Source organism: Callionymus lyra, chromosome 15 (assembly GCF_982586985.1).
Source record: "Callionymus lyra chromosome 15, fCalLyr1.hap1.1, whole genome shotgun sequence".
NCBI lineage: Eukaryota > Metazoa > Chordata > Actinopteri > Syngnathiformes > Callionymidae > Callionymus > Callionymus lyra.
The window spans coordinates 23,283,079-23,309,744 of record NC_141832.1 but is presented as its reverse complement, the minus strand read 5'-3'; the positions used below and the strand labels follow the sequence as shown (position 1 = coordinate 23,309,744).

The 26,666-nt window shown below is 40.1% G+C and overlaps 4 protein-coding genes across 7 annotated transcripts; 2 read left to right on the top strand and 2 right to left on the bottom strand.

Annotated features, from left to right (window-relative positions):
- Window positions 1-595: 595 nt before the first annotated feature.
- Window positions 596-8,516, bottom strand: top3a (DNA topoisomerase III alpha). Its single transcript, XM_087809117.1, has 19 exons — window positions 8,075-8,516; window positions 7,922-7,981; window positions 7,778-7,851; window positions 7,569-7,644; window positions 7,122-7,230; window positions 6,890-7,033; window positions 6,610-6,780; window positions 6,426-6,526; window positions 5,926-6,000; window positions 5,763-5,845; window positions 5,475-5,685; window positions 4,648-4,833; window positions 4,450-4,579; window positions 4,132-4,245; window positions 3,894-4,059; window positions 3,672-3,818; window positions 3,404-3,526; window positions 2,024-2,697; window positions 596-995 (listed from the first exon to the last, which is right to left on the bottom strand). Exons 1-19 carry the CDS (start codon window positions 8,282-8,284, stop codon window positions 838-840), a joined length of 3,012 nt encoding a protein of 1,003 aa, XP_087665243.1. The 5' UTR covers window positions 8,285-8,516; the 3' UTR covers window positions 596-837.
- Window positions 8,517-9,168: 652 nt separating this feature from the next.
- On the top strand, window positions 9,169-15,222 carry smcr8a (Smith-Magenis syndrome chromosome region, candidate 8a). Of its 2 annotated transcripts, none has more exons than XM_087809119.1 (4): window positions 9,169-9,379; window positions 9,591-10,196; window positions 10,989-12,593; window positions 13,684-15,222. In XM_087809119.1, the coding sequence occupies exons 2-4, from the start codon at window positions 9,595-9,597 to the stop codon at window positions 14,141-14,143; spliced, it is 2,667 nt and encodes an 888-aa protein (XP_087665245.1). In that variant the 5' UTR covers window positions 9,169-9,379; window positions 9,591-9,594; the 3' UTR covers window positions 14,144-15,222. The 2 variants fall into 2 exon arrangements, with proteins under 2 accessions (XP_087665245.1, XP_087665244.1); XM_087809118.1 differs by having other exon boundaries at window positions 9,588-10,196.
- Window positions 15,223-15,327: 105 nt separating this feature from the next.
- On the bottom strand, window positions 15,328-16,521 carry bud31 (BUD31 spliceosome associated protein). Its single transcript, XM_087809130.1, has 4 exons — window positions 16,353-16,521; window positions 15,981-16,103; window positions 15,749-15,915; window positions 15,328-15,663 (listed from the first exon to the last, which is right to left on the bottom strand). Exons 1-4 carry the CDS (start codon window positions 16,444-16,446, stop codon window positions 15,613-15,615), a joined length of 435 nt encoding a protein of 144 aa, XP_087665256.1. The 5' UTR covers window positions 16,447-16,521; the 3' UTR covers window positions 15,328-15,612.
- Window positions 16,522-16,874: 353 nt separating this feature from the next.
- LOC148065418 (serine hydroxymethyltransferase, cytosolic-like) lies at window positions 16,875-26,047 on the top strand. 3 transcript variants are annotated; one of them, XM_087809125.1, is made up of 16 exons: window positions 16,875-16,994; window positions 17,178-17,269; window positions 18,791-18,880; window positions 19,222-19,343; window positions 19,506-19,661; window positions 22,041-22,149; window positions 22,462-22,607; window positions 22,677-22,792; window positions 22,886-23,046; window positions 23,466-23,547; window positions 23,914-24,126; window positions 24,186-24,299; window positions 24,371-24,493; window positions 25,025-25,141; window positions 25,208-25,318; window positions 25,395-26,047. In XM_087809125.1, the coding sequence occupies exons 1-16, from the start codon at window positions 16,982-16,984 to the stop codon at window positions 25,565-25,567; spliced, it is 1,938 nt and encodes a 645-aa protein (XP_087665251.1). In that variant the 5' UTR covers window positions 16,875-16,981; the 3' UTR covers window positions 25,568-26,047. The 3 variants fall into 3 exon arrangements, with proteins under 3 accessions (XP_087665251.1, XP_087665250.1, XP_087665249.1); XM_087809123.1 differs by lacking the exons at window positions 16,875-16,994; window positions 17,178-17,269; window positions 18,791-18,880; window positions 19,222-19,343; window positions 19,506-19,661 and adding an exon at window positions 20,900-20,969; XM_087809124.1 differs by lacking the exons at window positions 22,041-22,149; window positions 22,462-22,607; window positions 22,677-22,792; ... (6 more) ...; window positions 25,208-25,318; window positions 25,395-26,047 and adding an exon at window positions 19,952-20,781 and having other exon boundaries at window positions 16,967-16,994; window positions 19,506-19,657.
- The last annotated feature ends 619 nt before the right edge of the window (window positions 26,048-26,666 follow it).

Sequence of the window (26,666 nt, the reverse complement as noted above, 5' to 3'; positions counted from 1 at the left end):
AAAGCATCTTCACTTTCACTCATCATCATCAAACAGCTCTAACTGACACGTCTGCAACAAAGTTGTGGCTCGTTCTTCACACAGCACTAAAATAGAAGTTGTGACCAACTGTGGCGTGTTCCTCGCTCTTCATCGCCAGTTAAAAATACACTGAAGCCTCGACAAGTTGACAAAAATGAAAAGGGCTTCTTTTTTGGAGTCATGGATGCTAATGATGGCTGTACCTTCATAACATGCAGCTGCAAACACCTTCTGTTTGACCAAAGCATACGCACTCCAGCATGTTTAGAATCCGAAGATGAAAGTCGATTAAAAAAAACAACATTTTAGTTGAATGACTCACCTCCTGACTTACCCCCCAAGTTTGTGATTGAGCTTTGCACACTCGCCACTAGAGGGCAGTCTTTCAGAATGAATTGACCTCCCAGCATGACCCAAAAATGCGTACTTTTAGAGACAAGGTGTTTGTGAGCGCAGGTATTTTAATACTTTATATTTAAAATGTAAATGATTCATCACGAATCACTGATGTGTAAGTTCCCTAATGTCTTAAAGAAACAAACACAATCAGATTATTATTTGACGTCAAAAACCAGAAACGATGCATTAAAATATATTTATTATCACAAACTTGGATACCGTTTTTAAATCAACAACACTCTGTTTTGGCCCTACATTTAGTACTTGTGATAACGGTGGTGTCGATTCACAAACCAAAAATGTGTGTATTTTATTTGAAACAGTAGATGAACAAACCGTTTGACTTGGCTGACGCAGCTTAAAACTCTGTTTGCACGTTCACCTCACAGATATCACAATTAAAATTCAAACACCTGGTCACCGTTGAGGACAGGTGACCCTTGTGTGTCCAGGACAGTGACAGATGCCACACTTGCGTTGTTTTTTAGCAGCGCTGGGATTTTCCGGTCCTCCGTTCTTCTTCCTTCCCTTCTGTCCTCTTCCCTCGGAAGAGTTGAATCCACCAACGGAATTACCTGTCGAGGAAGACAGAGACTATGTAGTAAAATAATCTTCAGTAGAGAGGACGCGAGTGTGGGTCTGAAGGTCTCAGTGGGTGAGTCATCACAGATGAAGGTTTTCTCTCCATCAACACACACAAAGAAAGTGGGCGCCTGGAGGTCAGATTTTGAGGGTTTCTCTTGAGTGGAAAACAACCACAAAACGTTTTGCTAAACAGTGACGACAGTGCTTACGTCAGTGCCGTTCTACTCACACTTAGTGTCGTAATACAGACTTAAACCATTCAGGTCCTCCCTAGATGTTTCATTATTCACTTTGTCCTCCTCAGATGATGTTGTCGTCACTTCAGATATAACCAATTAAATTCTAACCACTTTGCTTTCTCAAAGGTTAAGATACAAATAGCAAAAATATGAAACATTTATTGGTTATTAGGATAAAAACAATCCAGTTGAAGAGAAATGCATATACAAATGCAAAAAAATGGACATTCATGAGGATGTTGATTTCAGTGTTTCAATGTACAATCTGTTAGTATTCTTTAAAAGAATTGCGTAAAATGTACAAGCAATCCTTTATTTATTTATTTAAATCTTTAGTTTATTTTATTCCTGTGAATTCATGTACATGTTTGTTTGTTGTTGATTAATTTTATGTAAAGAATTTAATTAAACTAAAAGAACATATAAAACAACAAAATATAAATGACAGGAGTCAAAAAGAGCCTAAAAAGATGAGTTACAAACCTCGGGGTGCCCCGTCTCAGTGAAGCCTGACACCTCTTTTTGGGTTACAGTGGGAGCTTTATTTCTACACCATAGCAACAGACACAGTGTGTGTGTTCTGATGCACAGTTGTTTTTTCTTGCATCCACTAATAAATGAACATTTATTAAAGCTAATCATACAGCAGTTCTGGCTCTGAACATTTAAACTGCTGCTTTACACTTTCAACACTGACTTTGTGTGTAAGAGAGGTGAGGGTGGTTACATCAAACACAACATTAGTGTCGTTGAATCAGTGATGAAGGGCTGCGTCTTACCTTCAGGTGGAACATTCTCGTCAGCCCACTGGAAGAACCCACACTGCTCCTCTCTTGGTTTCCCGCAGGTGTGGAACACCCTTCCCTTGTTGGGTCCGTCCTTCTGGACCGTGCGAGTGACCGTGGCCTCGTTGCAGTTGCACATTATCTGGTCTCCCGAGCCTACATTCTGCCGACCAGTGAACCCAGGTGTGTTACTGAAGCCCATAGAAGGCCTTGGTGGCTGCTGGGGCAGCGGAGGACCATGTCTCTGAGGCGCCCCCTGCTGACCGGGCTCGCCGGCCCACAAGAAGAAGTTGCAAGTTCCAGCATTGCACTTGTAAAACTGTCTGCCTTGGTTGGGCCCGTCTTTACGCACCGTCAGCAGGAGTGCGTCCTGGCCACAGTTGCACACGATAGGATCATTGCTGGAATCTGCAGGAAAGCTGCCGCCGCCGCCGCCTGGGGGAGGGCGAGGCTGGGGAGGGACTGAAGGAGCAATCGGACCTGGTCTTGGTGGCCGATAGTCATCTCCTCTTCCTTGTCCTTGTCCTTGTCCTCCTCCTCCTCCTCCTCCTCGGAGGTACCTCAGGTCCAAAACTTCTCTCAGAGTTTCATCACAACCACCAATGCAGCCGACAAACTCTAGAGGCATCATAGCGGGAAGGCTTCCACGGCTGAACTTGAACTTCAACCTGCAGAGGACAGAGCCGGCAAGAAACCGTTTTGGTGATTTCAACAAACAAAAAAATCCTTCAAATCCCAGAGGCACAGGTTGCTGTGACAACCACTTATCAACCAAGCAAAACCGTTTGAAAAACATGGATATTGTTTCAGACTCCCTTGGGTTGCCATGGAAACAGAAGCTGATATTCAGCACGACTTACATTTGGACTTCACTGAGGCAGGTGGTCAAGGGGTTAACTCCCACTGATGTAAACAAGGATTTTAGACAAGTTTCTGATTCTTTAATAATTTAAAGATGTTAACCAACATGTGGGTGGATGTTGCGCGAGCGCTGGAAAGACAAGTTGCAACAAAACACATAAGAATAAGTTTTCCCACTGTTGACGACAACCACAATAACGGCTGTAATGTCAGACCAAGGGTGGGTAATTACATTTCCTCTTCTCCCATGTTATATCAGACACGTTTATTTTTAGTGGTGATGGTAGAATAGAATAAAATAAATAAAATAAAAATTTAATGAAATTGGATAAATGAAATAAAATACCTAAAATGGCAACTTATGTCGAACTCGTACTCTCCTGACCCACTCACATATTTCAATACATCTGACATTTAGCAAATGAGATGTTACTGGAGTGAGATGCTGAGACACAATCAATGTCAGAGACTGGAATATGTAAATGGAGAGAGAGAGAGAATTGAACCACTCACATGTGAACTGGATGCGGCCGACATCTGGAGCACACGCTGTCGTCTCTGTTGACCTCTAGCACTGTATCCGGGAACCAGACGGCAGTCTTGCAGGCAGGGAAGCCCACACACGACAGGTACTTACTAGAGGACGTGAGTACACGAAGGTATCAGTTTAGAAACTCAAAGTGCTACTCGGCTTCTCCGAACACACCTAATACACACTTATTCAACATCTGCCTGATTATTGGCGGTTTGAAAAATTGTTTTAGAAATATTAGTTTCGCACCTGTTTCCCTCCTTCTTCTTCTTCAGCACCATGTCTTGTCCACACGAAGGACACTTCCTGACGGGCATAGGCATCTCCATGACCTCATCGGGAGTCTCTGGCATCTCCAGAGCTGTGCCCAGATACGGCGTCAGCGCTTCATCCAATCTGAGGAAAAAGAAACTCATCAGCACAATTCATGAAGAGCCAGTATATAACAGTATAGAAAAAATGACGGCTTACTTTTTCGCTTTCCGGACAGACTCGATAAAGACAGACTTGTATTTCTGGATGTAAAATTGTAAAACCCTTTGTTTGTCCTTCCTTCCCAAAGACACCTGCTTGAGATCCGCCTCCAACTCTGCCCGCAGGTTTGGTTTAGACATCTCGTAGCCCATCGAGTTGTAACCTGCTCATATTGGGTGAAGTGGATGTTAATCATCTGAGAGACTTTCAACCAAGAGAACCATAAGGTACGAACCTTCCACCAGTCCCATTCCAAGTTCTCCAGGAAGAAACCTCTGGTCGGGCGTTAAACCCACGTACATGCGCTTCTTTATTGTCTCGATGTGGTCTGCGTGTGTTGCGTCGGTGCCTGTTACAACACAGGTTTCATTTTACTTGTCACTCTGCGTTTTTGCAAGCGAGTTCTGGAAAGTTGTCGCCGCCTGCTGTCCCAGTGAGGTTATTTTTGTTGTTGTTCACTTTTATAACTTCAATCAAATTTTCGTCACATTTTTTCCCCTTGTTTGTTCTTAAATTGTAGTACAGCTTTGTGACCGTGTGTGTTTGAGCGCACCTATGCCATGTTTCTCCATCAGTGAAATGAGGTCAGCTTCTGTGAGAAGCTGTGGCGGAGTCGTCTGTCCTTCCACCATCTCAATGGCTGAGGGCTGGAACTGGGAATTAGGCTGGTACACAGGAATCACCTACAACAAACATTTGTCATTCAGAGTTCAAATTAGTGTTGCCAAAATCTCACACCAGTGATCACAACCTTGGTGCTCCACTTGTCGAACGGATAAACGTCCAAGTAGTTCCTCGCAATGATCATTAGTCCTGAAGCTGAGAACTTCTCCTTAGCAATGTCTATGTCTACAATTGTCTCCTGTCCCAAAGCATCCTGGGACACACAAGCCAGGAAGTGACGGACGATGAATTCATAGACACGGCCTTCGTTTCCCTGAATGGAAAACAACAGAGTTTAGAGCCTCTCGCAGATGTCTGGGGTCACCTTTTTAAATTAACAAGAGATTTAAGTTTCGAGACAAAGGTTTTTGTCCAAAAGATCCTAGAGTAGATAGACTTGTACGGAAGTATATCAGAATATTGAATCTAACATCGCAAAACATTGAAACTTGATTTGTTTTAATGGAAATGTTGTTGTTGTTCTAAGCATTTCATTATTGTTGGAATTATTATAGTTAAATCATTTCTATAATGAAAGGTTTAATCTGATTTATTTAATATTTTTATTCAATAATTAATATATAAATACCTGATGTATTAAAAAAGATTTAGGATACTGGGATAGGCTCTAGCCCCTGCCACCCTCATAATGGGAATAAGCGAATGAGTATGAATAAGCAGCACAGAAAATGAAGAAATTAATGAAGGAATTACTAAAAAAAAAACGAATTCAACCTTTCAATACAAAAGTGAATTATTAGAAATGTTCAAAAACAGATTCAATGTTTAAAAAACAAAAACCAAGTTCTAACATGAAATGTTAAATTCAACCATTCATTGTTACAGATATATTTCCGTAGACCGTTGTGTGATGACCAATATCTAGTATTGTATATTTGGCTTAAAGTGACCCACCTGCAGTGTTTGAGTAAACTTGGTGGGATGTATTGGGGGATGGGCCTGATCGGAGTTCTTGCCCTGTCGAGGACTCGGACCCCCCGGCTGATCAAGTACTCTCTGGGCAAATGTACCCCAAGCGTTGCTTTGTCGCTGTTCCTCCACAAGGGGACCGAGAGCCAGAGAAGCAGGGAAGATGTTCGTCTCTGTACGAGGGTAACTGATAAACCTGAGTACAGTAAAGGGGAAGTGATCGTGAAAAATGAACATCATAGTTGATATCAGACAAATCAGTGCCAGGCTCACCCTTGAGTGTAGAGCTTTTCTGCAATCTTCATGGTGTCCTTGGCGCTAATCTTGAGCTTCCTAGAAGCCAGTTTCTCCATTTCCTGGTGAATTTACTTTTTTTTAGCTCAGTGACAAATATCACGAGTGCATCTTGGTTTGATACTTAAAAACATTTTCTTACCACAGTGTCTAACGGAAGAGGCCTCCACTTGCTCTTAGGCTTGCTTGTGATTGATGTAACGGTTGCTCTTGGATTCTGAGGTCAATCATTGGACTTATAAGTTATGGAAAATTTCATAAATCACAAAATAATGTAGGAACCAGATCCACAGGCTGGCAAAAGAAAAAATACAAGACAGCCTTCACAAGGTCAAAGTGAGACTAATAAACTGTAGAAATTTCTGAATATAGTTTTCAATACATAACTAGTTAGACTCAAAATATAACATGTATTTACTCAGAAAACCTATATTTAGGATCTTTAAATAATTGAATAATTAATAATAATTTTAAATAATTTTAAATGAAAAAACATAATCAAATAAAAACTTTCTAATATAATAAATAAAATTACCAGCTTGTCCCATCAAATAAAAACACTTCTCTTTTTCCACTTTTTAGCCCCTCAGAATTGTGATGGAATACACTGTAATTATAGAAAATGTACAAACTGGCACAAACCTCCATGCAGATTTGGTAAAGCACCAGACAGGCCGTGTGATTAAAAAGGCGATTTCTCTTCCAGCTGAATTCCACACAGTCTTCTTCCACCTCGTGCATCACTGAAAATTTCAGCAAAGAAGAAGCAGGACTTCATGATTTCAACACACATGTGAATGGTGAGTCTTCGTGGTTCAAACTGTACCTTTGATTTTGTAAAAGGTCTCAGGAATGAAGGCCTGGATGGCTTTAAAACGTTCGACAACAAAACCCAGAGTGGGAAACTGACAGCTTCCGTACGAGATCAGCTGATTACTTAGAGATGTTGGGAAGATCTTTTGGAGCCTTAGAGTCTGGAATCTCGTAAAGGATGCACCTACATGGGTTAAAGTAAAAACTAAGTAAATATATATTTTAAGAGAAATAATTTTAACGGAATGGTTTACACACTGTCCATATAATTGACATGCATGTTCTTGTCTTACCTATCCTCAGATCCAGCTCCTGGCGGACATCCACCGCATCACTGACATTCACATCTGGTTCTGCCAGAGTCTCACAAGCTCTTCGAATGGAGTTCGGAGTTATCTCAGAAAATTTTGCCCGGAACACTTGTAGATTGGACTTCACTTAAATACACAAGAGCTCCATGAGGTTTAAAGGAATATGGCGTTTTACGCTAAAAGACTTAAACTTCCTAGCTACGTTTCCAACTACCTGCTTTACAGACGTCTATGACCTCAAATCCGATGTTCTCGCCCTCCCGGTCACAGTCAGTCCAGATAATCAGGGCCTGGCACTGCCGCACCTCCCGCTCTAGTGTTCGCTGAGGAAAGAGAGGGTGAAAAGGAGAAGATGAGACAAAATATAGGATATAATAATGCAATTCATAGTTTTAAAGGATGATAAGAATGACTTGTACAAAACTATCAAAACATGTTTTAACTATAAACCATTTTGTCTTACAGTGCAGAGGTTTTGGTAAATAGCTACATAGCAGAATAAAGTAATTTATTGTATTTCAAAACATAGATAGATATTGCGACCATATAAATCTTTACTTAAAAAATTATTAAAAGTGACCAATTTAATTGATTATGAAATATCTTGTGGCACAAGTAATATCCAGAGCAAGAAAATAACCGTTCGATAATATCAACAAACCTTAATTTGCATCATGTTATCTGGACAATACTTCTCCACCTCAGCATCGAATAACAGAACAGGATTACAACTGTGCCTAAGGGTAGAATAAAAAAGAACACTGATGACTTGTTTATAATTACATCATGAGTAAATTAACTATGCTCCAGTGTGAATAATTTGTTTTTCAAATATAATATAATGTTAATTTCAAAAGTAACATACATTACCATTTTTGAAAAGGTGACTTAAATTCCATGCCAAGTAAATGTCCAGATACTGACGTCATTGTTACAGACACATTCTGGAAATGAGTGGGAGAAAGAACTATGAAAATAAGACAGAACACATGTGAAGATCAACAGTTTACCTACCTGGCCAAAGAGATGATAATCATATTCGTAGAGTTTATTGAACTTGGATAATCCTTCCCTCTGAGGAAGAAAGAGAGGTTAGGCGATGACACAATGAACAACAAATCCTGTTCGAGATCATGTGATGACTTTTTTTCTTAAGTTTGCACTGACCCTCCTCGCTGAGCCACTGGACATGATCGCAGAAATGCCCTTCGCTGCATCATTCTTCTCGGCCACACAGAGGACCCGCTTGATCTGAGTCCTGCTTCGGTTCATATCCGTCTGCCCGTCTGGGTTCTGACTCGGGTATGAACAACTACGCAGAACTTGAGGTCGTTGCAGTCGAACTAGAGATCTCACTAGAACCTTCAAAACAAGCATTTCCTGCCAGCTTTCACCTGAATCCTCTTCATGTTAGCCTGAGGTGCTACACGCGGCTAGCATTAGCTCCTAACATCGTTCCAAAGTAGTGTCATCCAGTTATAAGTAGCTCGTCACTCACTCAAGTAGAGGAAAACACATCCAGGTGCGTGAAACATAATTTAAAGGGTATAAAACTTGATAAAACAACTACATAGACTGAACTCTGTGCACAAACTGCGCGCCCGCTGTCAGAGACTGACGTAAAACGCTAAAATTGTCGTAAAGCCGTACCCCTGTTAAAATGTCGCAACTAGGTAGTACGCTTGTTATAACCTTTTAAGCATTCTAGTATAACAATAAATATGGGAAATTTCATATATTTTTGGTAACAAAGAATATAAACTGCAAAATAAAACAATTATTTTCTCAAAAGTGAATGATTCTAGCATTACAGTAGTAAAAAAAGTGCCAATATATATACAAAATATTTTTTTTAAAAAAAGGTAAAACTTTATTGAATTGTTTTATACAATAATACAATGTGTAAAATGTTTTAACGGTTGTTTTTAATATCGTACCTTTTTTGTATGTGCACACAATCATTTTAGAGCATCAGCGCAAAAAATATAAACAAACCCATATTATTATTATTATTATTATTTAATTTTCAGTAAAATAGTTATTTATTTCTAGTTAAACGAGTGTCGCTATGGACACATGTTTGATATTTATGAGCTGACTAGAGGGTTTTCATGATCAAGATGTCACTGACTAGATGGTGACTCGAGTTGTATTCTTTATTATTACTATTACTATTACTATATTAAATATAATATGGAGGACAAACCCATTTAAGGTACAAAGGTCAGTAGTAATATTAATTTAATCGTGATTTGGCTGGACTTCCTGTATTTGGTGGAAGATTGGTCACGTGACAAGAACACATCCAGCTGGGTAAACATGGCCGCCGTCTCAGAATGGGAACTATAGAGATCCTCGTCGGGGTTTCTATCGCAGCAGCGTCTCATCCGAAAACGTTGCGAGGTGGCGGGCGGACGTCTGGAAGCGAGACCAGAGCAGAGCTCGGATGCCCGGATGATCTTCGGGTGATCCGTGAGTGACCCGAGGTTGATGCTCGATCATTGCTTTTGTTAGCAGACTGGCTCGCCCTGTCTCTGCTGTGGTGTGAGGACTGTGGCTGTGCAGACCTCACGATGACACTTTAACAACCATATGTTACAGGAACACAATGACTTGTCCGCCTCCATTCTGTGTCTCGTGTCCCTGACAGCTGCTTGTCTTCTCATGCCTCCTCTCACAGCAGCATTATGATAGGCTCCCCTGACGTGGTGGCTTTCACAAAAGACGTGGACTATGGGCAGACCTCATCCGACCCCTGGGACATCCCTGAGGAGTTTTCGGTCCCGCTTCACCCGCAGGCCGACAAGAACCCTTGGGCCAAGACCTCCTACGCCAAGTTCACCAAAGACTTCATCCTCATCTCCGAGTTCTCGGAGCAGGTGGGCCCTCAGCCTCTCCTCACCATCCCCGAAGACCCCAAAGTCTGCGGTACCTTCGACCTCAACTACTTCTCCCTCCGGATTATGTCGGTGGACTACCAGGCCTCCTTCGTGGGTCACCCCCCTGGGAGCGGATACCCACGGCTCAGCTTCGTGGAGGACTCGAGGGTGGTGTTGGGGGACTCTAAAGAGGGAGCTTTCGCTTATGTCCATCATTTAACACTGTATGACCTTGAGGCCAGAGGCTTCGTGAGACCCTTCTGCATGGCCTACATCTCCGCCGACGAGAGGAAGATCATGCTGCAGTTCCAGGAGCTGTCCCGGCGCTTCTCACAAGCCTCCGAGTGTCTGAAGACCGGGAACAGGAGAGCCTTCGCCAAAGAGCTCCAGAGGAAGCTGCAGGACCTGGAGTGAGTACACCTGAAAATGAGCTTTAGTGGCAAAAGAAATGTGATATTAAATAAAAACTAATAAACTAAAATATATATAGTTTGAAAATATAGGTTAGATTATATAAAAATTAGATAACTACATTTTTGCATAATAATAACCTGTAAAGGTTGTTTTTTTTTAAACTGAACAGGCATATTTGTGATTGTTTTGGCTAATCTATAAAACCATTTCCACCTAATTTTACTGATGAATTAAAAATAATTGGGTTAACCCTTGTGTTGTCTAATCGACCTGAAGGCCGAAAACAAATGTGTTTGTTATGTCCGTTGTGTTGTCTCTGGTGGAGGTGGTTCACCATCTTGACCCAGAGAAAACACAAGGGATACCTTAAACATGTTTGTTTTCGGGCCACCGGGTCACCTTGACCCTGAGATAGCAAAAGGTTTAGTAAGTTAGTAAGTAAGTAATTTTTATTTGTATAGCGCTTTTCCAGACCAGGGTCACAAAGCGCTTAAACAATCAAAACAATACTCAATAAAATATATACTTTAAAGGTCAAGATAAAACTGATAATACAACAGGAGTTCCAGAAAATCAAGGAAAAGCCTGAACAAATAAAAACGTCTTAAGATGTTTCTTAAAGGAGTCAGTAGATCCATCAAGCGCAAAGAGAGAGGAAGATCGTTCATGTGTTTGTCCACGTTCAATGATTAACATTAAAGATGTATATTTAAGCAAATGAATACAATGTTTTTAAACACAAAAAAGAATGTTGTCACCTGCTCTCTAAAGTCACTCTTGTTCCTTAGGTACACGCACTCTGTCCTGCAGAAGGAGGAGGGGCTTCAGCGAGGGGCGGGGCCAACGCACATGTACTCGCCTCACGCGGTGGAGAAAGCCAACGAGCTGGCCAACGTGGAGAAGAGCATCTACGAGCACAGAGATCTGCTGAGACAGATCAGCTGTTACCCCCACCGCCCTCGCCGCGACCCTCACGCCGCCACCTGCCAAAAGTGCGTGAGCGAGTGTCTGCGGGAGTGCGAGGAGCTTCTGGAGAAATACGCCAAGATCACAAACCCGTTCAGCCGTCACGAGAAAGGAGAGGCGGAACAGCTGAGCGAGAACGAAGCCGAACATGAGGCGGTGGTCGAGGAGGAGGAAGAGGAGAGTCTCAAACGCAGGTCGTCGTACACGCCGCAGCTCATCAAGGGCAAGTCGGCCAAGTGCTTCGACAAGCGGCTGAAGACGCTCGGGGAGCTCTGCGACCAGACCTTCTACCAGGCCACCGTGGACCTCCTGAAGGACACTGAGAAGAACTTTCGGGGGGAACTGTGTTACCTTCAAACACGTCGCCTGGACAGAGCTATCCGGAAGAAGCAGGAAGTGACCAACTTCTTGTTCGAGCATCCATGCGAGGAGGATGACGATGATGGAGTAGGAGAAGCACCGAAGCCTTTCTGTGCTGTGAACCACGTCGTAGACAACTTTATCTTCCTTCATCCCCCGCCTATTGTTCTCACACCGGAGAACCTGCTACTGGATGCTGCGGAACCTCTTGACCCGACATCAGAGGCCAGTCTGGGAGTGGAGGGGAGTCAACTGGAGTCGTCGCCATCATCGCTGACGCTGGAGACGCAGGAGAGCTCGGAGGAGACCAAAGGAAGCTTCGGTAGTGAGATCAGGAAACGGACCGACTCTAGTATGAATCATGACACGGACCCTGAGAGCGATGAGGTGGAGACGGCAGGAGTCGACGACAGTGGGGCGCACACCCCCATGTCTCTGCTGGAGCTGGAGGTCAGCCGGGAGGAGATGTACGAAACCGACGCCGATTTGTTGGTTCCGATAGACACGGCGTGCTGCATGGCACAAGATGGCTTCCTATTCGAAGACTCGGCACATCCCTCGGGTCGAAACCAGAAATCCTCTGAGGCTGTGGTGGTCAACCAGGAGCCTCAGGCACTGCTGCCCCTGCAGGACGACTACACTGTGGGCTCTCCTGGCTTCGATAACCCCATAGCATCGCTGGAGCTGCCTGTAGGGGACGCCGTTTCCCGCATCTCAGTGGAGGACGGGTCGGACTGCACCATGAGCGCGTCCACAGAGTCGGATCGGGCAGCTTCACCTCTAGGGTACGGGGGGGTCTTGACCCTAAGACAGAAGAAGAAGGCAGGACAGGGGGCCTTGAGGTTCGTCCGCCAATACCCTTTCGCCATACAGGCGCTGTGGAGCCTGATGAGCGGCCGCACGCTGGTGGTCCTCGGGGAAGACGAGGGCCGGGTCCGACGACTAGTCGCCTCCTTGGCCCTTTTTGTCCCAGCTCCTGGGAAATGTGCGGAGAGAGTCCAGGCCTGGCTGAGTGGCCCGTTCACCCTGACCGACCTGCAGAGATGGAAACTCATCGGACTGCAAAGGTACGCCTCATATTTCACTTCAGACTAACTCTGGGCCTGATCTTGTATTCTCTAAATAAGAGGAGCTGATGGCAGTGAGTAGATGATGTTTATGTGACGAGCGCTTTGTCACACGTTGTCAAGATGAACTCATATGACTAAAACTAATGGATGATAAAGTCTGAAATGGAGATGGTACAAACTCTTTGTACCAGACTTGGAGTTCTGAAGACTAGCGCTGGGTTCATGACTGCGTTGGTCTCGGCTGCAGTGGCCTTGACTACAGTTCTACAAGGTGCCAGTACCATAACTTTAGAATCTGCCGTGATGAAATCATCATCAGTGCTTCTGCGTCGTCACGTGATGTTTGGCTAAAGGTTGAATCAAGTAGCTCGATATTCTTTTGGTATATTCAGGTGGCACTATTATACCAACATTTTTTTATTTATTTAAAAGGCTACAAATTAAAAAATATTTCATTTAGAAATACAAAATGTATAGGAAAAAAATGTAATCAATTTTACATAGATAGATACAGGTAGATATTATAATTTACAAAAAGGTATTCATTTATTTAAAAAAAACAGTTCAACCATTCAATATATAAATGATTGAATTAAATGATTTAATAAAAAGGAATTCAACCTTTCAATACATACATTATTTAATTAAATTATTCAATTGTTATCTCTGGGTCATGGTGACCCGGAGGTCTGAAAACTTCTGCCTTAAACAGATTTTGATGCTGGATGCATTGAAGTAAGCACACACTCTCTCCACACCATAACTTGACTTAACCTGTCAAACACACACACACAATCCTTTGTTCCAAATAATTCTCCCAGAACATAACACTATCACAATTGTACCTGTACTTCGATAAATAGAGATATTGCTTTAATTTAGTGAGAAGCCGATGGCAATAGATACGAGGGATGCTCAACAATGACAGTTAGACATAGAAAGGAGGAATTTGATTCCTCTGAGTTACAGTATATTGATTTAGTCAATAATGTAATTATTGTATACGTTGCATTGTGTGGAAAACCAGTTGATCACTTAATGTTTATTTTATTTTTTTATTCTAATCTGGGGTTGGTCTGTATTTCAGAGTGGCATCACCGGTTGGCTCCAGCATGCTCCACTCACTGTCCCGCTATAGTCGCTACATTTCCATTCTGGACATTGACCAGAAGACCATCCGCTGTCCGTCATATCAAGGTGAACTGCTCTCCAACGTAGCTGACCACCGGACCTTCATCCGCCGTGGCTCCTCCTACTTCCTCCACCTCCAGAGTACCTTGTGTGGGCTGGCTGCCAAAGCGTTCCTCCACAGCTTCACTCACCACCTCCACCTGCCCATCAACTGCACAGAGGGGTCAGATGGCGTGGAGAGTCGCCGCCGCTGCTTCCTGCAGGAGCAGCTTGGACTGAGCGACGACGACAGTCAGATTCTGCTCTACCTCAGTCGGCTGATCACTCAGCAGTACCTGCAGTCTGCCACTGGGGGCAGCGCAGCGCCACCCAGTTTTAGTTTTCACTACACCAGCAGTATTTTATACAAAATATGACGGATCCATGAACCTTGAGCTGAGAGGATCTTTGACCAAATCACATCCAACGAAGATCCTTTTTTTTAAAACTTTGAATGTTTGCTGTTTTTTGTTTCTCGATGCCTCGCTGTTTCTATTATCAGAAGTCCTATTGAGTTTTAATGAACAGGAACTTGTTTTCCTCGTACAAATTAATGACCATATGCTAATATTGTATTAGCTTCCTTTAAACTGCAGTTGTAGCATATTAAATATCCTTACAAGATCCCCAAGCATTGAAAAGCAGCTGTATAGCCATTTTGCGCAGCTCAATACACTAGCCCTGTTAGCCCTGTCTAACTATGATGAGGAAATCTACTTGAAGCAAAAGTTAGTGAGCCTTCAAATTCACACCTGCACTATTTTTGTGTGTCAATATCTTGACGTATGATTTTGATTGAGTATGTTTTAACATTCCTGCAGCACTTTCAATGTGATGCTGCATGAAAAATGTGTGAATTGGTCTCATGATGTTTGCATGTACGGAGAGCTGACCCTGTGCCCCAGTCCAGGACCTCATGTTACAGTGTTGAATCTCACCGTTGTCCTTAAAGTCGTATGCGAGTGCCGTGGTGTCAGCATGAGACCGTCTTGTGCCAGGTTGAACCTTTGTGATATTTGGAGATGTTGCAGGCTCAGGCCTTTGCTGTATAGTTACGAAAGTGGAGAAATTTGCCTTTTGTCATTCCAGAAGAACAAATCTCACCTTTTGGTCATTTATAGTTTATACAGTAATTTAATTTAAGAAGCTAAATATTGTAGCATCTGATGAAATTACACGAAAATGCCAAACACTGTCATGTTAAGTCATGTTGTTAGGGCTGATTGGTGAGATTTCAAACACAGGTGTTTTAACTTTAAGATCAAAAATGTAAACTCAAAAGCCATACTACCATGTGCTTCTCATGTCTACACGCTTGAGTTCATGTTGGGGCTTCCTGTCTGCCCCCCACCAACAGAAGCTGTTTCGATCAGTTTTCCCAAGCACGATTTGAATGTCAGATGGTTTTTAATGTAACATTGATATTCATCACATTAAATTATTGAAGTCAATTGTATCTCTTGTATTTGAAATCTATGATCAGCTTTTATTTCAGTTGCAGTTTTAAAATGGTTATCCTTTCAACATGCTGTACCTTTTATTCCGATAAACAGAGGCTGTATGGCAAGTAACTTACACATTTTATTTAGAATCATCAGAAAAAGAACACATTTCCTTCACAGCTATCAAGAAATTGAAGACAAAAACATTAACAAAAGATGGAATTTCAGAACTGATCTGGACAAAAATTACAAGAAAAACAAATGTAATTTTAAAAAAAAAGCCCATAAAATTATATTCTCCTCTGGGCTGGTGATGAAGGCAGCCCAGTCTGATGAAAGACAGGATAAAAAGATGGTTGGAGGTCTTGAGGGCAGCTTTAAGTTGAAACGATGAAGAACCTCTCTCAGCCAGAACATCCTCTGCAGCCGCAGTGGGTGCATTCAATGATCTTGCCCTGAAGTGGTAATAAAACATTCAAATAAGTTTTGTGAAAACACAAACACACTCAGAATATGGAGAAAACCATTAGCCAGACTCACCACTTCCAGCTTGCTCTTGGGGACCCTGCAGATACAGTTGGTTCCAAAGTTGGTGTCACGTGTCTGGATGCATCGCAGACAGCACAGATTTTCGTAGCCCTGTTTCTTCCACTTTGCGATCAGGTTCTTGTCTGCGTATCCCTCTTTTACACAGTAGTCATAGAGCTCTGTGGGACAGCACACGTCTTAACATCTGGTTCAGAACACTGCACTGAACAGAAACTGGCCATACCTCTGCTGATGGCTTTTCTCTTGAAGAAAAGGTCGTAGATGTAGCGGCTGCGCTGGTGATGGAGTCTGAAAATGGGCCACAGAGCCTCCACTTTCCTTTTCCCTTCGTGTGGGTCTGTTTCGGCTATGAAAATACAACACAATTGAGTAAAACCCAACAACAAAATCGTCGTCTTCGAACGAATAAAAAATTGCAAGCACGTGTTTATTTATTGTCTAACCCTTATCACTTATTTGATCACATCCATTAACAAACCGCAACAACAAACTCAACTAAACATGCTGAGGTAAACAAACGCCGATTGTGCGCTAGCATTAGCATCTGCTAGCAGGATGGCGGTCGGCTGTAAAACGATTCAGTTTACCGACTCACCTTCTCTCATTTTCTGATCCAGCTCGTCTAGAGTTGGCTCAATGAGCTCCCAGCCATCTGGTGGTGGTTTTCTACTCCTCTTTACCTTCGGCATTTTTGTGTAAACAGAAGAACTAACAGAAGCTTTAGCTACTTTCGCTCGGTCCTGACGGAAGCGACTCCTGAATGACGTCACTAAGGGTCCCTGCTCAAAATCGTGCCATGAAGGAAGGAATCGTGTGAAATAAATCCCGCCAGGTGTTTGCAATCAATAATAAAATAATTAATATAACATTTTAAAGTTGACCGAATGCTACATTTATCAGATTTAATTCTGCAGTAAATGTTGGCTCCACCATATTACTAAATAAGAAATAGTTTACGACAATAGTAAACCACCTTCATATAAAAGAGTTACATTTTTCGAATTCACGGTATATGACAGATTTTCTTTTCTTTTTATAATTTTTTTATTTTTTCAAGTTTTACTTTTCTTTTAATTTATTGTCAGCTGTATATTTTTGTTCAGGCAAATATTTAGCCAACCCAAAGTGTGTTTAGACAGCTGTCAGATCGTTTACAACATTAATATTTATAGTTTTGCCAGCTTTTTATTTCAGGCGTATAAACAGACAACATCGATTTTCAAAATGCCGAAGGGAGGTAAGAGTGTCAATAATTTAAAATAGTTTGTTAATATGTAAGCAGAAGTTTAGTGGATGTTTGTTAGCCTTCAGGCGACAGGCTAAATCAAAAGTGACAGTAAAAGTAGATATGTTGAGCTAATTATTTCCCCCTTCATTTATATATCCGTTGACAAAAACGTCTCTGCCATGATCCTGTCAGGTAGGAAAGGTGGCCACAAGGGTCGCATGAGGACGTACACCAGTCCTGAAGAGATAGACGCCCAGATGAAGGCAGAGAAGGAAAAGAAAAAGGTTCATGGTCCACCTTTGTCTTCTTTTTACAATTACTTATTTTAAGTACATCAGTGCCATCAAAATATTTCATGGTTGAATTTATTTTTTTCCAATATTGAAAGGTTGAACTCATTTCAATTATTCATTATTTGTTATATTTTAATTTCAATGATTAAATATTTGTAATATTTTAATTTCGATTATTCAATATTTGTTATATTTTAATTTTAATTATTCAATGTCTTTTTAATTTGAAGTATTTTAAATTCAATATAAAAAAAATACGAAGCCTTTTACGTTCAGCATAACAGTGCCACCAGACAAAACCAAACGAGTACCGAGTTACTGGATCATACTCATAAACGATCAGTTGAGATATTTTCAAGTATCAACTTTTTTTTTTACGTCTGGAGTTTAACGACTTAAACTACATCTCACGATTAATTAGTAGATTCTGATATCAAAGGATAGAAACAGTAAATAGTAATTAACAGTGAGAACATGAATTAAGACTGTATTAACAGTTTCTAATCGTTCTTTTTATATATTTTTTTACATGGATCACACTGTTGTAAAGGAGTTCAGACGAGCTCCGGTGTAAAAGTTTATATTTGACATACATTAACACGAATACTTTATTAACAGAGACGATCTTATGATGAAACCTATTGAGAGAAAGTTTAACAAAAATAAAACTGCAAATCACCGTCAAACCTGTCGGAAAGTTCCCACATTTTCATAATCTATTCATTCTTAACCTGCTACCTTTTAAAGAAAGTACCTTTTATAACAGAATCAGCGTTATAAAGATAGTCAGCCTCACCAGATATGAGATGATTGTAAAACACAATTACTCACTGAATTAAACAGAGGTAATCGATATGACCATTATATTTATTACTGTTTAAATCCTTTGACATCAGAATCTACTGATTGATCGTGAGATGTCGTTTAAGATGTTCAAACTTCAGACGTTAAAACAAAGTTGATACTTTGTCATGAAAATATCTAAACTGATGTAGCAGTGATGACGTCACCTGAGCGTATATGCATGCAAGTACTAAATAACTCGGTACTCGTTTGGTTTCGGCTGGTCTTTTTTTTAGATTGAATTTAAAAGGCTTAGCATTTTTTTGATCATATTGAATTACTACGAATTAAAATAAATTGAATAATTGAAATTAAAATATAACAAATATTGAATAATTAAAATTATTTCAACCTTTCATTTGAAAAAATTAATTCAACTATTCAAAATTCTGATGGCACTGAAAGCAATAGTGCTTATTGGTTATCTGCATTTTTACTTTTTCCTTGTTCAGTTATCTTCAATTTTCTTTGTCCATTGCTGTCCTTTCCTAATGATCCCCCCAGTGTCTTCCTCAGTCTCTCATCGGATAAAGTATTTGTTAGAATTGAATTTTAAATAATTATCAGAATTGTATTATGCTTTTATTTAAATCAAGCATAAGGAGCACTATGATATTGATTAACTTTTGTTTCGGGTGGAAATTTACAAAAGTTTATTCTATGTTCAAGGATGAAGATGGTGGCACAGCTGACAACGATTTAGGTGAAGCAAAGCTACCAGGGTCTGGATCAGAAGACAGTGACGATGAAGGCTCATCGGTGCAGACAAGAACAAATTCTGTTTCTACAACAAGACATGCAACTTGCTCACACATCAAATTGATTGACAGGAAAATGTGTATTAATAATAATAGAAGCAAAGCGATGTAACACATTTTATATCAAATAACTAGCCTGATTTGTTTTGTTTTCCAACATATTTCAGCAACACTTAATGATATAATAATACCATTTTTATTCAAGATTTGAATACTTTTTTTTTCTTATATATTCAATTATAAAGATTAAGCTAAAGATCATATCTTTTTTTCTTTTACAGTTAATCCAGGAGTCACTGTAGGAGTTAAGTGTAATTAAATTTTAACACAATATGTTCACAGAGGACGAGAACAGGCATCGAAGGCTTGATAGAAATCGAAAACCCAAACAGAGTTGTTCAGAAATCCAAGAAAGTGACAGAGATTGAGCTGGATGAGCCAAGAGAGTTGTCGAGGAGGGAGAGGTTTGTGCTGATATTTTGTTCAGTGTATAGGTATAGTTTATAGTTGTTGTATAAACATTTTTTTTACTATTATATTATTTAATGTTTCACACATCACCACTTGCTTCAGTATAAGACATTACCCTGCATTACCTAATTATTAATCCTTTTCTGTTCCATCAGAGAGGAAATAGAGAAAGTGAAGGCAAAGGAGCGCTACATGAAGCTGCACATGGCTGGAAAGACAGACCAGGCTAAAGCCGATCTCGCCCGTCTGGCTATTATCAGAAAACAGAGGGAGGAAGCTGCTAAAAGGAAGGAGGAAAAGAAAAAAGGCAAGTGGATATTATAATAAAAGCGAGTGTTTAAGCGGCATCTCCAATATTTAAAGCAGCAGTTGAAGAAATCAGTTGTTTGGTTATGACTGGAGGGTAAATAGAAGAGGTCACAATGACAATTGGAATTGATCTTGTTTTTTAACCTTTGATCCGTAGTTTGATGACAGTTAATAAATCGGAGGATCGAAATGCTCTACTGTAACAAGTTTAATGCTTGATTTGCACACACATATCTGAAGAATTTTCTGACATGTCTAGCATTAAATCCTATGTCAATTGTTTGATTTGCAGCTAAAGAAGCAGCAGCGATGGCAGCTCGAGGCATTCAAAGTCTTTCGCTCAAATGATGAAACCAGCTTACACATGTAACAGCAAGATATATGTACCTTATAGAAGAGTATTTCATATGAGATTTTGACTATTGCACTATTGTGTATTATAGAATGAAAGCCAGTCTGGTCTACCTGCTGCCAAGAGAATGTTCTGGCTTTGCACATTTTACTTGTGAGAGAAGTTCATTTGTGTGTGTGTGAACGGTAGTTTACGTTGTATGTAAATATTTGTAGATTAGCATGATGAAATAATTCAAATGTTATGTTGTCCCATTGGTGAGTTATATAAAAAGTGAAATATTGTTTTTATGTATTGTGGATAAGCTTAGAAGCTGCAGTTGTAGGTTCAACTTGTAATGTACACAAAGAGAGTGAACACTGTATTAACTTTTCTAAAGTTTGGCGGTAAGTTTAAACACATTGTCAGCAAAAGTATATACTGTTTTTTTTTTCATTTAATTGAGTAAACATATTTGCATAAACTGTGCTCTACATAAGCCTATCATTGATTTATTTTTATTTAATTTTTTTATTTCCCTTAAACTTCATGCCAATCAAGTAATGATGCAAGTGATGAAATGACTTGGCATCACGATTATCAGGTCATTTTGTCAGAGTGTCTGTTTAAATTGCTGTACTTTTCTGTACAAACAAGTTATCAGGTGTCATTAATATTTACGTTCCTAGGTTTTTTAAAATATTAATTTGAATCATTGCATGAATTCCTCCGTCTTAAACGAGAGGAAATAGCTAATGCCGTCACGTGATTTTGCATAAATAGGGTTTGTATCTTACATGAAACAAAGGGGGCGCACATGCGCTGAACTTGAAGGTAGCCAGTTGAATGAAGAAGAAGAAGGAGGAGGAGCCGTCATCTGATTGGTGGAAACATTCGCGGACTTTATCCTGCACGGGCACGCGCTCTGTGAACTCTTGTCTGTACACACGCATCTGTCAGCGCAGGAAGACAGAAGAAGGTGAGTTCACCGATGTTCTTAGGATTCATAAAGTAAAGTAGTTCTTCTAAAACTTCATCTGAAGTTCTTTGTTGTTGCGCTGGAACTTTATTGGTAAGAATTAGTGCTATTTTGAAGCAGTTTGACAGTCAGATTCTCTTCATAATTGTTACAACATCAGCCATTAGTATTTAACAAATTACTAACTTTGTATCGCCACGGATTTAAGAAGTTTGGGAGCATTTGATGCTGGAGATGGTTGTGTCTGCAATGAGAAACCCAAACAAAGGGGAACTTACTTCGTGTTGCTTAACTCCCTCTTAAAACTCAACTTTAAAGCTGATGACTAAACAAAATCATGCTAACATCTCTTAGACTTATAAAATCTTCTTTTGAGATGATGCCAATGGTTATACAATAATGTCATTTTAGTTAATCAGTATGGGTCCATTTCCATTTGAGTTCACTTGAGTTCATTCTGGTCTACAGTAAAACAATCTACAGTTATAATAGCCATGCATAAAAAGGGGGAACAAATGAAAATAGACTCTTAAAAGCGCAGAGAAGTGACAGTGCTGGTGGTGTTACTCAACAATGACGCCGTTTTGAAATCTTGTTGCAGTTCAAAGTTTGCCCCATGACATCATGTCACCCCACAACTGATGTGTTGTAATAAAGTGCTGTGATTTGAAGGCAATACAATTGTTTTTTTACCCATTTACCTGCTTACAATTACAGTTAACTAAATCAAGCATCTTCTCAACTATATATGAAGCTTTAATTGTTTGTGCATGAAATGTGCATCTGGTTACTTTCCTTTCTTCACCTATAGTAGTGTAGGTAAATGGCATTGCATACCCTTCAATGATTAATCTGTTATCCAAATGTAAATAAGGTTAATCAAATTTGTGCAAGATAAACAAACATGTATACAACTCTGAAAGGCTCTAATTTAATCACCGTCATGTGAGAGTATTCCAAATGTCGGGCTTACATAATCTCAATCATGCTAACTTGACTGACCTTGTTATCCAAACTTGCAGCACCAGAAGTGGATAAAAGGAATTTGTTTCCCCTTTCTCTGAGTTTCAGTTCCAGCGAGTCAACAACTATGTCGACAAACGGCCACTGCGTGAGCAAAGACACATGGGAGTCGCACAACAAGATGATGTTGGAGCCGCTGGCTGTCAACGATTCTGAGGTGTGTGTGTTACAAACATCGTTGTGTTTCAAAATGCATACAACTTTTTACTGGCATCACCAACTTTCTAACTTCATCAGACCATAGTCATTTAAATACCATTGAAACTGCTCCCCCTTCTGGACAATAGTTGTACTGTTATTAACCGTGCTCACTGGAAATGATTTGGTCTAGACATATTAATTTCTTTAATTTAAATCCAATTTGTTAAATGTTTATTTATAGAAGTGAGCTTTGATTCATAAGACAACTACATGTTTATTTAAACGTGGAGACAGACCGATATTAAATCAATATGCTTTAATTTTCCAGGTGTTTTCCATTATAAAGAAAGAGAAGCATCGACAGACGTACGGTCTTGAGCTGATTGCCTCTGAAAACTTTGCCAGCAGAGCTGTTTTGGAGGCTCTGGGTTCCTGTATGAATAACAAGTACTCAGAAGGATATCCCGGTCAGAGGTGAGTCAAATCGTTTAGATAAGATGAGAGGGATTTTGAATTAAACGCTAAAGTTGTAGAAGTGTGCAGGTATTATGGTGGCACAGAGCATGTGGATGAACTAGAGCGACTCTGTCAGAAGAGAGCTCTGGAGACCTACAATCTGGACTCTGAAAAGTGGGGAGTCAACGTGCAACCGTATTCAGGTATAATGATAGACTCAAGTCATTAATATAACCGTTTTCCTTCTCACCAACTATTCTGTAAAAGTTTCATATTTTTGTATTTCTCCAACTCAGGTTCTCCTGCCAACTTTGCTGTGTACACGGCCGTGGTTGAGCCACATGGACGTATCATGGGACTGGACCTTCCTGACGGAGGTCACCTGACCCACGGCTTTATGACTGACAAAAAGAAGATCTCAGCCACATCTATTTTCTTTGAGTCCATGCCTTACAAGGTCAGGAAAGACGATTGTTAGCCTTCAGTGAGTTGACAGAAATGTTATAAAACCAGATAAAATATGTGGATTCATTAAAATAACAATATAATGTAAGATGTCTTGCAGCCAACATTTTGCTGACTGTGTTAAAAGCTGTAATGCGATTACTTTTGTTATGCAATGGCCTCATTCAAATGCTGGTATGTGCACATGATCCATTGTTCTTGCCAAAAGTCAAGTCGTAAAATGGCTGGATACAAAATGGGACTTCTGATTCATAGATGGACCATTTTGAAGCCAAATTTGTTGTTAGAGATTAATAATAAGGAATATATTGTGATATAATTGTTCTCATTTCATATATAGATATATTCTATTACATAAGTAATTAGTAACATTAAATGATTTTTTTTTTTTTTTTTTTAATCTGTTTTCAGGTGAATTCAGAAACTGGATACATCGACTACGATCGACTCCAAGAAAATGCAAGACTCTTTCATCCAAAGCTCATTATTGCAGGTCTTTCACCTTTATATACATTATACATATATACATAAAATGTGTCTTGGTTTCTTTCATAATTTTCTTCACTAAAGATTAGTTATATTTTTACCACATATTATGGCCCTATTTTATCACTGTAATGTAAAGGCTTTTTTTGATAATTAAGTTGAACGGGACAGTTGAGGACAGTAGCTTTCTACTGGCTGCACTCGAATGCAAGAACACGATAATCTCCAAACGATTCCGGGATTCAAATGCTCTACTAAAGGAACAGTTTTAGGCAGAAATGGGGGCGTATACAACAGATTAGTATCTCTGGCTTGGGAACATTTTTAAGTTTGGCTAAATTGGTGTAGAAATGGGTTTGTTACTCTTGTGCAGGTACCAGCTGCTATTCCCGCAACCTGGACTACGCCCGACTGAAGCAGATTGCCAGTGAGAACGCTGCATACCTGATGGGCGACATGGCCCACATCAGCGGGCTGGTGGCAGCCGGAGTCGTCCCGTCACCGTTTGACTTCTGCGACATTGTGACCACGACGACCCACAAGACCCTGCGAGGCTGCCGTGCTGGGCTGATCTTTTACAAGAAAGGTGTGCTGATATAATCTTCTTTCTATTCCACTCTACAACTATTTATTCTCATCCTGTAGGCGTGCGCAGCGTCGATGCCAAAGGGAAGGAGACCCTTTACAACCTGGAGTCTTTGATAAACCAGGCAGTCTTTCCTGGTCTTCAAGGAGGACCCCACAACCACGCCATAGCAGGTGACCTCATGTCAACGATATTACTCACATGAGTTGCTTTGCTCAGTTTTGCTGCGACTGTTATTCCTCAGGTGTTGCTGTTGCTCTGAAGCAAGCCATGACTCCAGAGTTTAAAGCCTACCAGACCCAGGTTCTTAAGAACTGCAAGTCCCTGTCCAGCACTCTGGTGGACCACGGATACAAGATTGTGACAGGTGAGTACTAGGGTCGTTAGAACCCATCAATACCGTGATAATTTGTCAGAAAACTGTATAGATATTAAACAACATTGTACCAATTATTTTAAATTGGAATTATTTTTGCTGTCAAATTTCTAATTCATTGTCTTTTAATGGTAGATGTTTCACTAAATTTAATTTAAATTTAACCTGCAAATATTCATGCTGTTTGTTTATTTTTTGTGTTCCAATTAAACTCCAGTCTGCTAAACGGCAGCAGTCGCAGCTAAAGTAACAATGGAATCCCAAATGCAGAGGATACAGACATCTTCAGCTGTTTCGAAAGCTGATGTTTGTACATATTTAGGTTTCAAAACATATTAAGCAGTTCTGATGCATCAAGAGTCATCTGGTCTGTAAATTCTGCAACACTTGAGCTGTACTACAAATATATGTTTGTTCCTACAGTATAAGTATACAATTGTATTGTCATGCATATTCTATTGCCAAATTCTGGCCCTTACGCCCCGCTAGTGAGTTTTAAACTTCAGCTCTTCTCATCGTCAGGTGGTTCTGATAACCATTTGATCCTGCTGGACCTGCGCAGCAAAGGCACTGACGGCGGTCGAGCTGAAAAGGTTCTGGAAGCATGTGCAATTGCATGTAACAAGAACACCTGTCCAGGTATAGTGCGCTGAGAACGGTGGTTTGTCGGTGTGTTATATATAATTGTGTGAAACCCTTCCACAGGGGACAAAAGTGCTCTGCGGCCCAGCGGCTTGAGGTTCGGCTCTCCAGCTTTGACCTCTAGAGGGTTTGTAGAAGATGATTTCAAGAAGGTGGCAGACTTCATCCACAGAGGTAATTAAAGGAATAACTTATTTTTGTGAACTTATTTTTTACAAAAATCTCAAACTCTACCAACTTCTTCTTCTAGGCATCCAGCTGACCCTGGAGGTGCAGGCGAGTCTGGATCCTAAAGCCCCTCTGAAGGAGTTCCTCCAGGCTCTGTACCAGGAGGATAAGTTTCAACATAAAGTGAAGGAGATCAGAGCTGAAGTGGAGGCCTTCTCTGGAGTGTTCCCCATGCCAGGCCTCCCTGAGCTGTAAGCTCTGATTCTTATCACCGCTTGTCAAAACATTCTGATGGTCAGATTTTTCTCAGACTTTCTCCAGTTCTGCTGCTGGACCTTATTTACTGTAATTTTCAAGCTTTAATCTTGTGAGAGAACAAGTTTACTGACAGCTTATGTTGTTGATCTGTTGTCTTTTTCAATTAACTGTTTCATTGAAAACTGATATCCAAATGAGGAACCCAAAAATGAATGTGATTTTCTCAACCCTGCTTCCTGTTGAGCAAAATAAAAGTTAATAAAAAAAAAAACAACCTTTATTGTGTTATTCTTCTGTTTAGGTTGATTTGCATTGTTTTTTTACTTAAAACATATGAATGTTGTTTTTAATTTGTATCTTGTACCGTGTGTGTTTTTCATACTTCCGTGTGTTTGAGTGTGACACTTCTGTTTGTGTAATGCTTTGTGTTTGTTGGCTTCAAACCATTATCGTTGATCAGGGATTTCAAATAAATAGTTATGTATAAGGCTAATTGTTTATTGTTTTCATTCTGTTTGGAAAAATAACTTGAAGTTCTGAGAATATTTCAATAAATGCTTTGTTCAGGATTGTTTCGTAACAGTAGCGAGAACTTCCGTCATTTCTCTCTTATGCAATTTGTTGTGCATCCAGAAGTGAGTTCTACTGCCACCTGCTGTTCCATTAGCTAATTGTTGTCGATATTTATCATATTGGTTTTTGAGTGCTTTTAAATTAAAGATTAAAGATTAAACGTGGTTTCTATTTCTATGATAAATATACCTGTTCATAATGGAATGAACACTTGAACAGTTGATTTTTCTTTGTTAAATCAATGTTTGACATAACTCTGACAAAGTACATGCACTTATTTAATATGTTGTATAAGGTAAGGTAAGGTAAAACTTTATTATACATTTAAACGTAGGAGATAAAAATTTATTTTTAATGTTTAAATATATATATTTAATATTGAACCAAGTCATCTATACATTGCTCCTATACAGAATGAGATGGGTACTTTATAATAACAGACATAAACAAAAGTCAGGACAGGAAAGAGAAAGAAACGTAAAAAATGCATTTAAATTCTCTCACGAAAAAATAATGGTCTAAC